The 16089-nt window shown below is 43.7% G+C and overlaps 1 protein-coding gene and 1 long non-coding RNA gene across 12 annotated transcripts in view; one reads left to right on the plus strand and one right to left on the minus strand.

Annotated features, from left to right (window-relative positions):
* Positions 1-15835, minus strand: part of LOC120401033 — a 29568-nt gene extending 13733 nt beyond the window's left edge. Inside the window, exon 1 of the long non-coding RNA XR_005596248.1 lies at positions 15445-15835. This is a non-coding gene — a long non-coding RNA (uncharacterized LOC120401033). The remainder of the gene's footprint in view (positions 1-15444) is intronic.
* The window catches only part of AKT3 (AKT serine/threonine kinase 3), a 285284-nt gene that overhangs the window by 156894 nt on the left and 112301 nt on the right, over positions 1-16089 (plus strand). For all 11 annotated transcript variants that reach the window (XM_039530509.1, XM_039530513.1, XM_039530512.1 and 8 more), the window contains 2 exons: positions 9928-10039; positions 12395-12539. In XM_039530509.1, the coding sequence (XP_039386443.1) occupies positions 9928-10039; positions 12395-12539 (257 nt within the window). The remainder of the gene's footprint in view (positions 1-9927; positions 10040-12394; positions 12540-16089) is intronic.

Below are 16089 nucleotides of genomic sequence, written 5' to 3' on the forward strand. Positions count from 1 at the left end.
TGTATATAGCTAACATTTGTTTGTTAGGTAAACTAAAGTACCAATTAATTTACCAATATTGTAGGGGAAGTGGAGATGGACAATGGGAAAGGATATTTCTACTAGCATAAACTATTTCTCCATTGTATATATGAACATGGTATTAACATCACACAAGCACACAATAGTACTTCTTTTTTGGGAGTTTGAGCGGGTGGGGAGGAGAAGAATTGTATTTCCTTCCAGCTGTATTGTATGGCACTAAAGAGCTTTAGAAAGGATTTGCTCTCAGTGGTCCACAGTTAGTATTCTAGGGTCTGATTCTCTTTTGGGGATTTTTTCATATTAGCATGTGAATGCTAGGTATGCAATTAGTATGGTATCATTTAGCTTCAGAGACTTGGGTTCCAATCTTGACATGGGTCACCAATTAAAATGGGTTGCTTGTCTCATCCTTAAAGCTAATGGACATTTCATATAACCTTCACCAGCTTGGCATACTGTAGTTTTCAGTTTCTGCTGAAGAGGGGCCTATGGCTGAAATGGTTTGAGGATGGCATGTCAGGGTTGAGATGCATAAGAAGTGCTCTGGGGACTGTATTATATCTGGCTCAGGTTATTGCTATGAATACCTCTGTTTCATGAGCACTAAATTAACCAAGAAAATTGTCAGATTTATTTGTGTGTTTAATATAATCTTCTCTCTCTCTCTTTTTTTTTTTTTAAAAAACTACCACTGGCATGTGAAGTGCCAGTGTTTGCACCCTCCCTTATTGAATGAGAGCATGCAATGATAAATCATCAGTGGGTGCCAGCACAGTACCTCCTGGGGGATCAGAAGTAATAGAATTTGGAGCATGACCAACTACATCAAGGCACTTTTTATTCTGTAGTGTGGAATATAATTAACTTGTTTGTGTCTGCTATGCAATGGCAAAGGTTACTTCTCTTGATCAATAAGTTGTAATGCCTACTCTCTGTACAATAATATTAATAATAACTTTGTATTTTCTTTCATATTATGCTGTAATCTTGGGAAATTACCTTTTATGTTCAAGTTTCCCCACTCCATAGCAGAAGTCATCTCTTGCATCTGCTGCTGGGAGCCTTCTGATCAAGTTAGCAAGAGTTCTTGTGTGTGTTTGTGTGTGTGTGTATATATTTATTGCTTAATACGTGGTCAGTACTCTTGTCTAGCCACATCAACAAATTGTGTTGCTGTCGTAACTTTGTATACATGAAATAATCATGATGACCATTTAGTGTTCTTTTTAGCTTTTATGGTGAATTAATGTAATTGAGAAGAAAACTGGTGATTAAATGGTTAAAGTTATAGAATTCAGACTAAACTTTTTAATAAAATCTGAACAGATGATCTGCCTTTTTTTTTTTTTTGAACTGGCAGGTTTCAGGCCCTCTAATTGGCTTCCCAGTTTTACAGAGTAATTACAGCTTCAAGCAAACTTTGTCATCTGTGGTTCAGAATGGTGTAAAGTAAACAGAACATTTTGAAATACAGCTTGTAGTTAGAGTTGCTCAGGAGAGTTTAACTAACCTATCTAATTTAGATAGCAGCATCATTTTATTTGAAAATGGTAGTTTACCTAATAATTCGGAAGGTGTCAAACGTTTTGTAGCCATAATGAATAAAGTTAACCTTTGGCATTTTACATCATCTTTTCATTTTAAGGAGGTAAGTTCAATAATTCAGAAAGGTCCTTTGTATTTTTTAAACTCTCTTTATTTTTGCCCCATCTTAGATAAAAGATCAGAAATGGCCTGAAAAGATATATTTTTTTCTAAAACTGTATTTCCAATTTCTGTTGTTCATTTAGTATTGTAGTCTTTTGAACATATAGTCTCCACTGAGTTGTTGTATCCTGCCTAGGTTTAAAAGGTCAGAAAACTTTCATGGTTGATCTTGAATCCTAACATCACTGAAGGATTTAGGATTAAAATTTGTAATTCTAAATTATAGATGGCTAGCATACAAGAACACAAAGTTGAGTCTGTTTACTGGCTTACTCATCTTTTTGAATGATAATTTATACTTCCAACTGTTTTGAATTGAGATTCAGCCTTTTAATTACATTTGTTTATGTATAGTAGCAAATTTGAAGACATTATGGCGGCTTGTTCTCTTCTCTTGGTAGTGACCCAACTATTGCTTGAGCATCCTGAGCCAGCTCTTGGTAGCCAGCTTCACTTATTCCTCTGTGCTTTGTACTTCACTTTCCAAACTATTTTTTCTTTGTAAGTGTAATGCAGTTTTTCAGTAGCTAGTGGAAAAGAATTGTAATACTCTATATTATAGTACTCGCTCATTCATCTTTACACATATTTTTCATTAGCTGTCAGTAAAAGGAGAGGTCAACAAATGAGCCATTATTCATTTTTGAATCATAGTAGGAATGTTGCTTACCCAAGTAAATGTGCATACGATAGCTTATGAGGTGTGTGTGTATGCCAGATGCCAATAAACTTTAGTGCTTTCACTTGCTTGAGAAATATGGATAAAATATTGATTTTTTTGAAGTGTGTTGTTACTCTGCTTTTCTAAAACTGTTTTCCTTTTTTGAAGAAAAGACATTAAACTAGACTCGTAAAATTTAGTTTTAAATAAGAGTTCTACATATGTTTGGAGAGTATTAGAACCAGAGCTGGTCAAAGTTTCTGAATTTTGATTTTCCAATATTTTTCTTTGAAATTAAAATTTTTGGCAAATGCACTTCTAATGAAAATCGTTCCAATATTGACCAACTGTAATGACAGTTACTTCCAAACTACTGTTTGCTAATTGCAGAGCTTAGTAAGAAGTCAAAAATGAAATTTTTTATTATTCTTAATAATAATAAACATTTGTATAGCACTATAGATTATGAACAGTGCTTTATAAGACATAGAGTGAACTCCAACCCTGCCTGAATAGTAATTTATTATATTAATATGTGTTTGCAATTGGAGAAAATATCTCTAAATGTATAGAACATGAATGAGTGCTGAAAAAATAATTTAAAAATGTGTGGGAAAAAGATTTATTATTGTAAAGGATTTAAAGGCTAAATCTTGAGTCAGTGCACAACACCATCCAGGTTTGAAGTCAATGGAAATTGCACATGATTATCAGTTCTTAAGTTTATTGACTGAGGTCAAAATCTCAACTGGACATTGACCACAACATTTGAATATATATACAACATTTTAAAAAGATGTGTCTCTACAGTCGTAGAAATGTTTTTGTTGTTGTTTGAAAAATAGTGTGCGATTACATGTTAAAAACTTAATGCTTAGGTGCAAAGGTAAAGAGTTAACTTATATTTCCTGAATTATGGGTCCTTAAGAATGTGATCTTTATGTAATTTTTCTGTGGAATTTCTTATTCGTCTTTGAGTGATTGCTCATGTGTATTCCACAATAGGTGTGCTCGCCACTGTGCACCGGTGCTGGAAGTTTTTCCCCTAGCAGTACCCATAGGGGAGTGCCCTAGCGACCCCTGGAGAGGCGCCTCCATAAGGGGTGCTGTGTATTCCCCCCACCCTCAGTTCCTTCTTGCTGCCATTGAAGGTGCTTTGGAACTGCTCTGCTCCAGCTTTGCTGTAGCTCGTCCCCAAAACTGCTTGGTCATTCAGTGTATGGTACCTGTAGTGTTAGTTAGTTGTTTAGTTTTAGCTAGAGGGCCGGGGCATGCTCCGTGCTCCGGGTTTTAAGTTATGCAACACTTGTAGGTGATCTATGCCAGTGAGTGATCCACATGCAGACTGTCTACTCTGTTAGGGGGAAACCCATCTCAGCGATCAGTGCAAGCCTCGGACCAAGAGAGAAAGGGACATTAGGATCCGGGCTATTCTGATGGAGTCGGCGCTGACCCCAGCTCTGGTGCGCCACTCCGAGTCGGCACCAGGCACTATGGTGTTGGTGTGCAGCAACCCTTCGGTGCCATCAACTAGTCGGGCATGCCAAGAAGGATAGGAAGAGGCCGCCTTCGCTGCGGCACCTGAGTAAACCCGGGACAGAGGCTAGACCCAAGTTGGGCAGTCCTCGATCCCCACCAGCCTCTAGGCTTCCAACGCAAGTCAAGTGGAGTAGCCCGGCCCATTTGGAGCAGGCCTTCCCAGATGTCTGGATGCCCTCCATACCAGAGGCCCTGCAGGCAACCTGGGATGTTTGGTCCATGCCGATACCAGGAGCACTGCCGATGTCGGCCCTGCGCTCCAGAGGCAAGCCACTGCTGGGATCTCCGCAGTCACCCCTGGCTTGGTAGCGGTCTCAGTCGAGGGAACATTCTTGATGCTGTTTGCCTCCCAGCAACCATTCAGGGCAAAGTCCACGTGGATCGCCCTTGACGCCCACCACGCTGTCTGGTTGGGTTCCGTCTGACTGAGACTCTTGGCACCACTCCGTCTTGAGGAGCAAACACTGACGGGACTGAGGCAGACGTTGCCAAAGGTCCCCATCTTGGAGGGGCAATCGCAGTTCATCATGGCACGAACATAGACGTTGTTCCCATTCGGCGTATCACTCCAGGACCCCGCCATGGCACCATCGCTGCAGCCCTGGGCGTTGATCACCGGCGTATCGCCGTCACGGGTCTGCCCACCAGAGCTGATTGCAGAGCAGCTGTTACCAACAATACTAGTCCTCCACGTCAGGATCGCCATCCCATGGTCAGCATCGCTCCTGGTGCCGCCGCTCCTCCCGGTCAGCAGCAGGTCGTATGTCCTCCCAGCCTCCCTTCGTAGTCGTCCATCGATGGGCCAGGCCGAACAGCTGGCTCCACCAGTGCCACAACGGATGCAGTGGGCACCGTGGCCCCCCATGCAGCTCTCAGTGGCCAGAGCCTCAGAAGGACCATCAGCCTCCCTCTCCAGACCTCCGACGAAGGAGTCGGTGGGACGTATATCCTCAGCCCCATGCCCGAAGACCGACCAGGTGGTGGACCCTCTGGTGCCTGTGGGGACACAAAGTATCGTGCTGGCCTCAGGACAGGAAGGAGTTCAAAGTGCTGGTGGAGGAGGATACAGTGGCTGCCAGGGCAACCCTGCAGGTGGCTTCGGATGCAGCAGACATGGCCGCGTGGTCCATGGCCTCCGCGGTGTCCATGAGAAGGGTGTCGTGGCTCCTGCTCTCTGGGATGTCCAGCGAGGCGCAGACCTCCCTGCAGGACCTCTCATTTGACCGCAAAGCTCTGTTTGCGGAACAAACGGACACAAAGCTACATGGCTTGAAAGACTCCCGCATGACTCTCCAGACTCTGGGTCTCTATGTTCCGGCTCTGGCTAAACCTGAGTTCAAGTCGCAGCAGTCTCCCGCTCAGCCCACCCACTCAAAATATGAGACCACTTATAAGAAGTTGTGGGACTATAAGAGGTGCCCACAGAGGCAGTCTCAGCCTACCCCCCAGCCTGGGTCCTCCAAGGGCAAGCAAGTGGGGCGGTTTTGACAGGACGCCTGGAAGCGCCCTGCCAGTTGTCATCAGGGATCCACCCTCAATAAAGCTTCCCTTCTCCAATCGGTTGTGTGCTTTCCTCCCGGAGTGGTCACAGCTGAGCTCGGACTGATGGGTCCTCAACACCATCTCCTGGGGCTACACCCTCCAGTTTACTTCCTCCCCACTCAACCATCCCCTGCCCCCGTCCCTCCTGGGGGACCCCTCGCACAAGTCTCCGCTCAAGCAGAAGGTGGGGCGGCTCCTGGGCCTAGGAAGTGGTACCCGGAGAGTTCAAAGGCATGGGCGTACTACTCCTGCTATTTCCTTATCCGAAGGCCAAAGGGGGGCTCAGGCCCACCTTGGACCTGCGAGGCCTGAACCAATATGTGGTGAAGCTCAAGTTCCACATGGTCTCCCTGGCCTCCATCATCCCCTCCCTGAATTCCAGGGATTGGTACGCCGCCCTCGATCTGCAGGATGCGTACTTCTACATTCATATATTTGAGGGGCACAGACGCGTCTGCCGTTTCACGGTGGGGCAGGAACACTACCAATTTACGGTCCTCCTGTTTGGTCTGTCCACTGCCCCCAGGGTATTCATGAAATGTACATCGGTGGTGGCGGCCTACCTCAGGCGCCGGGGGGGTCCAGATCTTCCCCTATCTGGACGACTGGTTGGTCAAGGGCAGCTCCTGGTCACAAGTGCAGGATCACGTGGCACTCCTTCTGTCCATGTTCAACACTTTGGGCCTGTTGGTAAACAACACCAAGTCCACATTAGTCCCAGTTCAACGCATAGAGTTTATTGGGGTGGTCCTGAACGCCTCGTGGGCCAGAGCCTCCCTCCCACTGGACAGGTTCGAGACCCTGAACGGTCTCATTGACATGGTCACAAGGTTTCCAGTGACAACAGCCAGAGCATGCTTCCAGCTCTTGGGTCACATGTCGGCGTACACGTTTGTGGTCCATTACTCCAGACTCAGGATGAGGCCCCTCCAGTTCTGGTTGGCCTCGGAGTTCTCGCAGGCCAGGGACAGGATGGACAAAGTCTTCACGGTACCCGAGCCAGTGATCACCTCCCTATGCTGGTGGTCCTCCCCGAGAACCATGCTCCAGTGGGTCCCGTTCAGGGGCAGGGTCCTGTTGCTGGAACTGGTGTCCGATGCGTCGGACCTGGGATGGAGGGCCCATGTGGGAAACGTTCAGACACAAGGTCTGTGGTCGGCTCAGGATCTGACCCTCCATGTAAACATCAAGGAGTCAGGGCAGCACGGCTGGCTTGCATGGCCTTCTGCTTGCACCTGGTGGGCTGGGTGGTCAAGGTCCTCACGGACAACACGGCCTCGATGATGTACATCAACAGGCAAGGTGGGGCCCGATCCTCTACCCTCTACCATGAAGCCCTCAGGCTGTGGGACTTTTCTATAGCCCACGACATCTGTCTACAGGCCTTCCATCTGCTGGGAACCCGGAATGCGCGGGCAGATCGCTTGAGCAGGGACGTCTCCTCTCAGCACAAGTGGTCTCTCCACCCAGAGGTGGTGCATAGACTTTTCCAAGTGTGGGGAACTCCCCAGGTGGACCTGTTCGCGACTCGGCAGAACCGTCACTGTCCCCAGTTCTGCTCTGGGGGAGGCTGGGACGAGGCACTATCTCCGATACCTTCCTCCTGTTCTGGTCAGGCAAGTTTGTCTATGCCTTTCCCTTGTTCCCGCTGATCGACAAGGTCATGGAAAAGATAAAGACAGACAAGGCCAGAGTCCTTCTGATTTCCCAAGCATGGCCCAGGCAGCATTAGTACGGGACCCTCACGGACCTGGCAGTTGCCCCACTGTGGCCGTTGTCGTCCTGCCTGGACCTGCTCTCCCAGGACCACTCCACCTCACGGGGTGGCTGCTCAATGGTTAAGTAGGGAGGAAAGGACATGCTTGGACAGGGTTCAGTGTGTCCTCCTAGAAAGCAGGCAGCCCTCCACGCATCGAGCCTACTTGGCAAAGTTTTCCAGATGGGCGGACGAGAGGCGTTTTCCCAGTGGCCACCCCGATCCATCTTATTCTGGACTACCTCCTTCACCGTAGAGCCCAGGGCTTGGTGCCCTCGTCAGTCAAGGTGCACCTGGCGGCCATATCGGCCTTCCATCCGCTGGTGCAGGGCCACATGGTATTCTCCCATGCTATTACTGGCTGATTCCTTAAGGGGTTGGATCACCTCTTCCCGTATGTTAGGCCCCGTTTCCCGCAGTGGGACCTAAACCTGGTGTTGGCCTATCTCATGGGGTCCCTGGTTGAGCCGCTAATCATGTGCTCCTGGTTACACCTCTCATGGAAGGTGGCCTTCCTGGTTGCCATCACATCGGTTAGGCGGGTCTTGGAGCTCAGGGCCCTGACCTCTGAGCGGCTGTACATGGTGTTTCATAAAGATAAGGTCCAGCTCTGCCCACACACTTCGTTCCTCCTGAAAGTGGTCTCCACCTATCACATGAGTCAGGACATTTTTCTGCCAGTCCTCTGCCCCAAGCTCCATGCGTCCAGTGAGGAGTGCTGCCTCCACACGCTAGATTTGAGATGAGATCTGGCTTTCTACCTGGAGCGGACTAAGCCATTCAGAAAGTCCTCACAACCGTTCATCTCCTCGGCCGAGCACCTGAAAGGTTGGCCGATCTCCACACGGTGGCTCTCCAACTGGATCACCTCGTGCATCCGTACCTGTTATGACCCGGCGGGACTCGGGCGCAGGCCTTGTCAGCTGCCTTTTTGGCCCATGTCCCCATTCAGGACATTTGTAGGGCTGCCACGTGGTCTTCAGTTCACATGTTCACCTCGCATTATGTGATCGTCTCCCAGACCAGGGATGATGCTGGGTTCGGCAGGGCTGTACGCCGTCCTGAGAATTTGTGAACTCCTACCCACCTCCAACAGATACAGCTTAGAATCACCTATTGTGGAATACACATGAGCAATCACTTGAAGAAGAAAAGACAGTTACTTTTTCCGTAACTGGTGTTCTTCGAGATGTGTTGCTCCTGTCTATTCCACATCCCACCCTCCTTCCCCTCTGTTGGAGTTGTCTGGCAAGAAGGATCTGAGGGTGGGGGGAGCACGCAGCACCCCTTATACCGCGCCATGGAAGTGCCATTCCAGGGGTCGCTAGGGCGCTATCCTATGGGTACTGCTAGAGGAAAAACTTCCGGCACCGGTGCACGTGGTGAGCATGCACACCTATTGCTCAATAGACATGAGCAACACATCTCAAAGAACACCAGTTATGGAAAACGTAACTGTCGTCTAGCTCGTTCTCTGAAATGCCTTATCTATTTTGTCTTGATTTTCAGTTATATATGGGAAGATCTGGATGAACTTACTCCTTCCCTAAGAAATTTTGAAGAATTTAACTTAAACATTACTCTCTTCTTGCAAAAATGTACTTGAAAAAGCAAACTTCTACTTACCATTCATTGTATAGGAATATATGTTTGTGAATATAGTTTTGTGAATTAATATATGTTCATATGTACAATATTGCAAATATTTATTTTATTATGTTTAATATATTAAGTTTTTAAAAATACATTGATATTTCCTATCTAGTGGTCTGGGTAACTATCTTATGCATTTTAAAATTACAGCATAAATATACACCTCAACTCTCAGCAATCTCAGCTGCTTTAACAAACTGAAAAACAAATATGGGCTTTACAGTATGCTTGAAAGATAAAAAATATGTCTCTGGCAAAATTGGGGGAGAAAGCTGCAAAACATAGGACCACTCACAGAGAATGTCCTGCCAGCAGCTCCCTCTTCTTTATATTGAGGGAGCTCCATGTTGAGCCCCTCTGCTAATCTTAACTGTGCCAGAATAGCAAGGGAAAGAAGCTAGTCTCTCACAGACCATTTAGGGTTTTATATATTAAAACCAACACCTTGAATTCCACCTGGAAGCTTATTAGAAGACTGTGCAGATCATAATATGCTCTTTATAAGCTGTCTGCAACATTCTGTTAGCTTCAGCTTCTGAATGGTCCTAAGGTGTATCCCCATGGAGAGCACACTACAGCAATCTGATCTTAAAGTGACAACAGCATGAATAATTGTGGCTTGGTTTGCATTGTAGAAAAAAGAGCACATTCATCTTGCCAGGTGCAGATGGAAAAGGGTGCCTTTAGCTACAAGCACTACCTCAGCATCCTTGAGCAGTCCAAGATCTAACACCACCCTCAAGTTGCACACCCGTTTTACAAATAGAATCACTCTCCCTGTATGAGAGACACTGATAAAATTCCATCAACTCTTCTGGATGTTTCCTCCAGCCCACAAATATTATCTCAATCTTGCCTGCAACTAACTAGCTTTCATCCATGCCCCAAGTTCAGCTAGGCATTGGGTAATTCATTCCATGGCTTCTTATAAATACTGGATGTGTATATAAACTATGAATAATGTAACTAAACAATTTTATTTGCTCTTCCCATATTATAATAGCAATACTTAGAAGAAAAAAAATGTCCTTTTATATCTTTCTAGAATGCCAGCTAATGAAAACAGAGCGACCGAAGCCAAATACATTTATTATTAGATGTCTTCAGTGGACAACTGTCATAGAGAGGACATTTCATGTAGACACTCCAGAGGAACGGTGAGGAATGTTATGTCTTCCAAATTTTTGGACAGAAGTTTCAGCACATCTACCAGTATGGCACAAGTCAAGTTAAAGTAGTATGGGCTGGATGAATGGACTATAAGGTGGATAGAAAGCTGGCTAGATCGTCGGGCTCAACGGGTAGTGATCAACGGCTCCATGTCTAGTTGGCAGCCCGTTTCAAGCGGAGTGCCCCAAGGGTCGGTCCTGGGGCTGGTTTTGTTCAATATCTTCATTAATGATCTGGAGGTTGGCGTGGACTGCACTCTCAGCAAGTTTGCAGATGACACTAAACTGGGAGGAGAGGTAGATATGCTGGAGGGTAGGGATAGACAAATTAGAGGATTGGGCCAAAAGAAATCTGATGAGGTTCAACAAGGACAAGTGCAGAGTCCTGCACTTAGGACGGAAGAATCCCATTCACTCTTACAGACTAGGGACCGAATGGCTAGGCAGCAGTTCTGCAGAAAAGGACCTAGGGGTTACAGTGGACGAGAAGCTGGATATGAGTCAACAGTGTGCCCTTCTTGCCAAGAAGGCTAACGGCATTTTGGGCTGTATAAGTGGGGGCATTGCCAGCAGATTGAGGGATGTGATAATTCCCCTCTATTCAACATTGGTGAGGCCTCATCTCGAGTACTGTGTCCAGTTTTGGGCCCCACACTACTGGAAGGATGTGGAAAAATTGGAAAGAGTCCAGCGAAGGGCAACAAAAATTATTAGGGGGCTAGAGCACATGACTTATGAGGAGAGTCTGAGGGAACTGGGATTGTTTATTCTGCAGAAGAGAAGAAAGGGGGGATTTGATAGCTGCTTTCAACTACCTGAAAGGGGGTTCCAAAGAGGATGGATCTAGACTGTTCTCAGTGGTCCTGATGTCAGAACAAGGAGTAATGGTCTCAAGTTGCAGTGGGGGAGGTTTAGGTTGGATATTAGGAAGAACTTTTTCATGAGGAGGGTGGTGAAGCACTGGAATGGGTTACCTAGGGAGGTGGTGGACTCTCCTTCCTTAGCGGTTTTTAAGGTCAGGCTTGACAAAGCCCTGGTTGGGATGATTTAGTTGGGAATTGGTCCTGCTTTGAGCAGGGGGTTGGACTAGATAACCTCCTGAGGTCCCTTCCAACCCTGATAGTCTATGATTCTATGATTATTTGTGTGTGATTATTTTAAGAATTTATATATTAGCCTTTGTAAAATATTCCTAATTCATATCAAGTATACGATAAGAACTTTATATAACTGAAGGGAAAGAATGTGCTCAGCTTATCCAAAGTTGTGTCATGACATGTCTCTGAAGTGTTACATCTTCAGCAACATAAACCAAATTTGAAACGCATTTTCTTCTCTCGGTAGCTCTGAATTTCTTTTCATTCCAGTATATCTTTTGTTTTGTCAGAAAATGCAATATCGTATGACTATATCTTTAGTTGTAATTACAATTCCTTGTTAGAGTAGATGTATACACATTTATTTAAGTATAAGAATAAACTTTTCATTTGCAAGACAAGTGTATAGGAGACATGAGATGAGATGCCATGTAAGTACACCTCTACCGCAGTATAACGCGACTTGATATAACACGAATTTGGATATAACGCGGTAAAGCAGCGCTCCAGGGGGGCGGGGCTGTGCGGTCCGGCGGATCAAAGCAAGTTTGATATAATGCGGTTTCACCTATAATGTGGTAAGATTTTTTTGTCTCCCGAGGACAGTGTTATATCGGGGTAGAGGTGTATCATTACTTAGCTGTATTGTGATCCTTGTTATTTCTTAGTGCCCTCTTCCAGTGGAGATTAATACCATGGTTTGGCATTATTTTAGAAATTGCATAGCTACAAGCTTTCCTTTCAGTCTTGTTAATATTATATTAGTATAGAGATATATATATACATTTAAATGTAGTTAGATTGTTTTAAAAGCCCAACATTGCCTTATACTGTGCAATTCTTGTTTCTTAGTGATATTCTTTTAAAAAGCCCATCAAGAAACATAGACTGTATAAGGATTGCAGAATACTGTCTACCCTAAACCCTGAGCTATACTTTGACTCATTAAGATATTTAATTTGCTATTAAAGTATTTACAAAATCAAACACACATTATTATTGTGATATAATCTACCATGCACATATATCCTATGCTGCTGGATCTAGAGCATGTACCAGTTGCCAGACTATATAGTATATGGGAGTAAATTGAAGCAAATTACTTCAGTAGTTCCTTTATTATATAGCATAATAACTTTGCAGGTAAAATACTACTACTATGTGTGCATTCATTAGAAAATATTTGACAGAAGGGGTCAAGTCTTGTTAGTTTTTATTAATAGGAATTTTGGTTTATTCTTGATAGGGAAGAATGGACAGAAGCCATCCAAGCTGTAGCAGACAGGCTTCAGAGGCAAGAAGAGGAGAGAATGAACTGTAGTCCAACATCACAGATAGACAATATAGGAGAGGAGGAGATGGATGCTTCCACAACTCATCATAAAAGAAAGGTAACAGGATACAGAGATGACTGATAAGGTTCCTTAATATGTAAATAGCTTGTGTATAGCTGTGTATTTGTATAGAAGCAATATGCAAAGACAATTATTTATAGAAAAGTTTGTTTACCATAAAGCATGGAAGTATACAATTCTTTTATTAAAGCTCAATGCCTCTGGTTTCGTTATTTTAATATAACTCACTCTTTGAGCCCACAGTTCACTCTTTCAGGCAACTGACGCCTACACCAGGGTTTAAAAAATTGTCAACTAATCCATTATACATTTTCATATTTTCCCTTTTAGTTTTTTTACTTTACTAGAAATTTGGAAATAGGAGTTGTCCTAAAGGAAAACTATTTGCCTTTCTCATGCAAATAGTCCCATTTAAAGAAATGTATTATTTGCACGAGAACAGTAAGCAGGATTTGGCTCTTAATGACTTTTGTCTTTCACAGAAAGCAAAATATCTGTGCTCTAGTTTTTAATAAGGCAAAACCCAGGTCCTGTTATGTGCAGCTGTAACAATCTCTTCAGCATGCATCATCAGGAAGGTTTGAATCCTGAGCTTTTAGCATCGCAGCACGTACTTCTACCAGTTATGCTCCAGGACATACATCAGTTAACAGGAAGAGCCCTATGTCAACCAGCCACTAGAGGTGGAGATATAACACAATGAAACAGTGGGTTACCTATACATGATTTAGCACTCTTTTACAAACAGCATGCCCAAAGATATGGCAGGGTCTTTCTGATAGGCAATGTGGCTAAATTGAAGGGATTTGGGTCTGCCTGGCTAGAGATCTGAGTACTATTCCCAGTTTATGTATCTTCTCAGTGGAGTATAAGACATTGCATATCAATAAGTGTTGTCAACAGAACAGAATTATTAACAGTTTATAAGAAGTGCATTTGGAACTCATGGTCTCCCTGTGTCACCGTGCAGTGCATCTTTCCATAAGCCAAAAGGGGTGGGAGGGTGTAGGAAGAGGAAGATTAATTTTTTTTCTGTGTCCTATTGAGACCATGAGCTCTCTGTGAAATCTGAAGTGAGATGCCTGAGATGAGTGCGTGTACAGTGCTACAGAATGTTGAGGGATTTTGGCAGCAAGTCTAAAGCAAGCTGTACAAAACTAACCTCAGATGGGAAATGGTGATTTTTGATACCTAATAACTCAGCTGTATCTGAATAGAGTTTTTTGAGGGCAGTAAAGGGCACGTCCATGACCCTATGGCTATTTCCCTTCCAAAATTCAAAGAAGGTTTCAAGAATTTTTTTTTTAAATGAAAAATTTGAAGTAACCTTAATACAGGGTGTGTCGTCACTTTCCCTGTATATCCATAGAGTCAGCAGCCAGCAGTCCTGAATACTATAATAATGTTAATCATTCAGAATATTTTTTCTTGCTTCTTTTATTAAAGACTTTTCTATAGGAAAAAACGATAGTATTGACTGGTTAGAAATCAGTCTAGACATATGATTTTGTGAAGCTCTTATAGTTGTTGGTATACTCAGAACCACAATTTATAACCATATAATCCATCTATTCTGTCATTTATTTTCTATATGGGTTTGTTTAACATCAAGGGTTTGTTGTACAATATGTCCTACACAGCTTTGTCACAGGATTCTACATCTAAGCCCAATGAATTTTGCTTTTGCCTGCTCCATATGGTACACTTATGAGTATAAGAACATAATCATATTAAGAAACAAATACACAGAAATGGGACTACTCTGCTCTAGAAATGTAGTAAATTGAGTCTGTAAATAAAATGATCTTTTGAGTACATGATTTAATTTTGATAGAACTGGCTCCATCATCTTCAGTCTGGGTACTTCTGTAAATCAAAGGTGGTGCTTTTCATAAATAACTTTTAAAAGCTTAATGTATATTGTAGTTATAAAATGCTAATACCATCACTAGAATCCTGAAATACAGTATGCTAGATTAGGATCTGAAGATTGTTTTTGTTCCTGTATGCACTTTTTCCTTATGGTCAGATCTTGCTCTCATTGAAATCAATGGCAAAACTCCTGTTGATTTAAATAGGAACGGAACTGGTTCCTTTATGCACAGAGTATGTTCTTATGAGTTTTTCACAACTTGTTGTAAAGCCTATTCTCTTTCTCATCCTTCAAATAAAACACCAGTAGTGGAGTCAGTCAGCTCTACACAAGGATTAACTATGTGAACCTTTCTTAGTTATTTTGGCTTCCAACAACGGAAGTATGGAACCTGCAGCTCTGCTCTCTCCATCTTACCCTTACCTCATAAATTAGTTCTTCAGGATGCAGAATGAGTAAGAAGTAAGAAAAAAAATAGTACCAGAACACTGGAGAAATAGGAGGTGAGGGGGAGGGACAAGAGAAGAGAACCTCATCTAATAGATGGAAGCCCCTCAAGAGTCTTAATTCCCTAAAACCCTCAGGTGAATGGGTATTTGCCCCTTTACCCCATCAAAGTTTTTAGTAGTCTCAGCTCTTTCATTCCTCTGGTTGAGGGGTGCTTCTTCAGTCTCCCAACATCCACCCGTTGTATTCCTTGGCAGGCCTCACTGTGTTACTCTGCACTGTTTGCCATCTCTAAGCCCTCTGGTAAACTCAGGAAGATACTTTTGTCTCCACCGCTAGGTCTATGACCATGGCCTGCTGTTAAGCCATACTCAGAATCCTCCAAGGCTATTGCTTCCCTTTGTAATATCTGCTTTGATGCGGCATGTGTGTAAACTAGATCCATGATAGCACTGATTTTAGTTTCATTTGTGGAGATATTAGATTACAGATTCTTACAATACGACTGGCTTTCTGCCCTTCACTTCATACCTATAACTGTGTTCATCTAGACCAAAGTATTCCCTTCTTCATTGATGCTGTGCTAACTTTCTGAATGGACTTTGACAAGACTGTACTCACCCCAGTCTGGTGATGATTCTGAAGGAAGAGATGATCCCTTTTACGGAGGTTTTGGCTGTTCGCACAGATTTCTGACTTTTAGAAGTAGTATGGCATAAAATGCTTTCACTTTCCTTCTTCAGACTCACAGAGTAGATGATCAACTGCCCTTTGTTAATCAAGCGGTTGTCCCATCCCCCAGGGAGTGAATGGCCAGCCTTATAGGTTAAGATACAAAGGATTCTGCCCAACCCTGACCAAGCCACTGTTCTGTTGAATGGGGATTTCTTGTGCTTTTCACTCTGCAAGAATCATATCTCCAGGCCATTCTCAGGCAGGCAGTTTTCACTACTTTAACAGAGAAAAGAGCAAGAAAGTTGTTTGCTGCATGTTTGTTTATAAGACTGTTAAAACGGAGCAGATGACCTGGCTTGTTCTGCCAGAATTCTAATTGTGACTTGTGGGGCGATGAATACATTCCAGGGCTCCAGAAGGAACCATTGTGATGATCTAGAATGACCTTCTGTATAACACATCCCATCTTGATTTAAAATTTGTCAGTGATGGAGAATGCACCATGACTCCAATGATGAATTACTATCACTGTTAAAAATTGACGCCTTTAGAACACTGGAGCCCCATGAAATTCTTTTTATTTTTTATAGT

This window comes from Mauremys reevesii, linkage group 3 (assembly GCF_016161935.1).
Source record: "Mauremys reevesii isolate NIE-2019 linkage group 3, ASM1616193v1, whole genome shotgun sequence".
In the NCBI taxonomy this organism is placed as follows: Eukaryota; Metazoa; Chordata; order Testudines; family Geoemydidae; genus Mauremys; species Mauremys reevesii.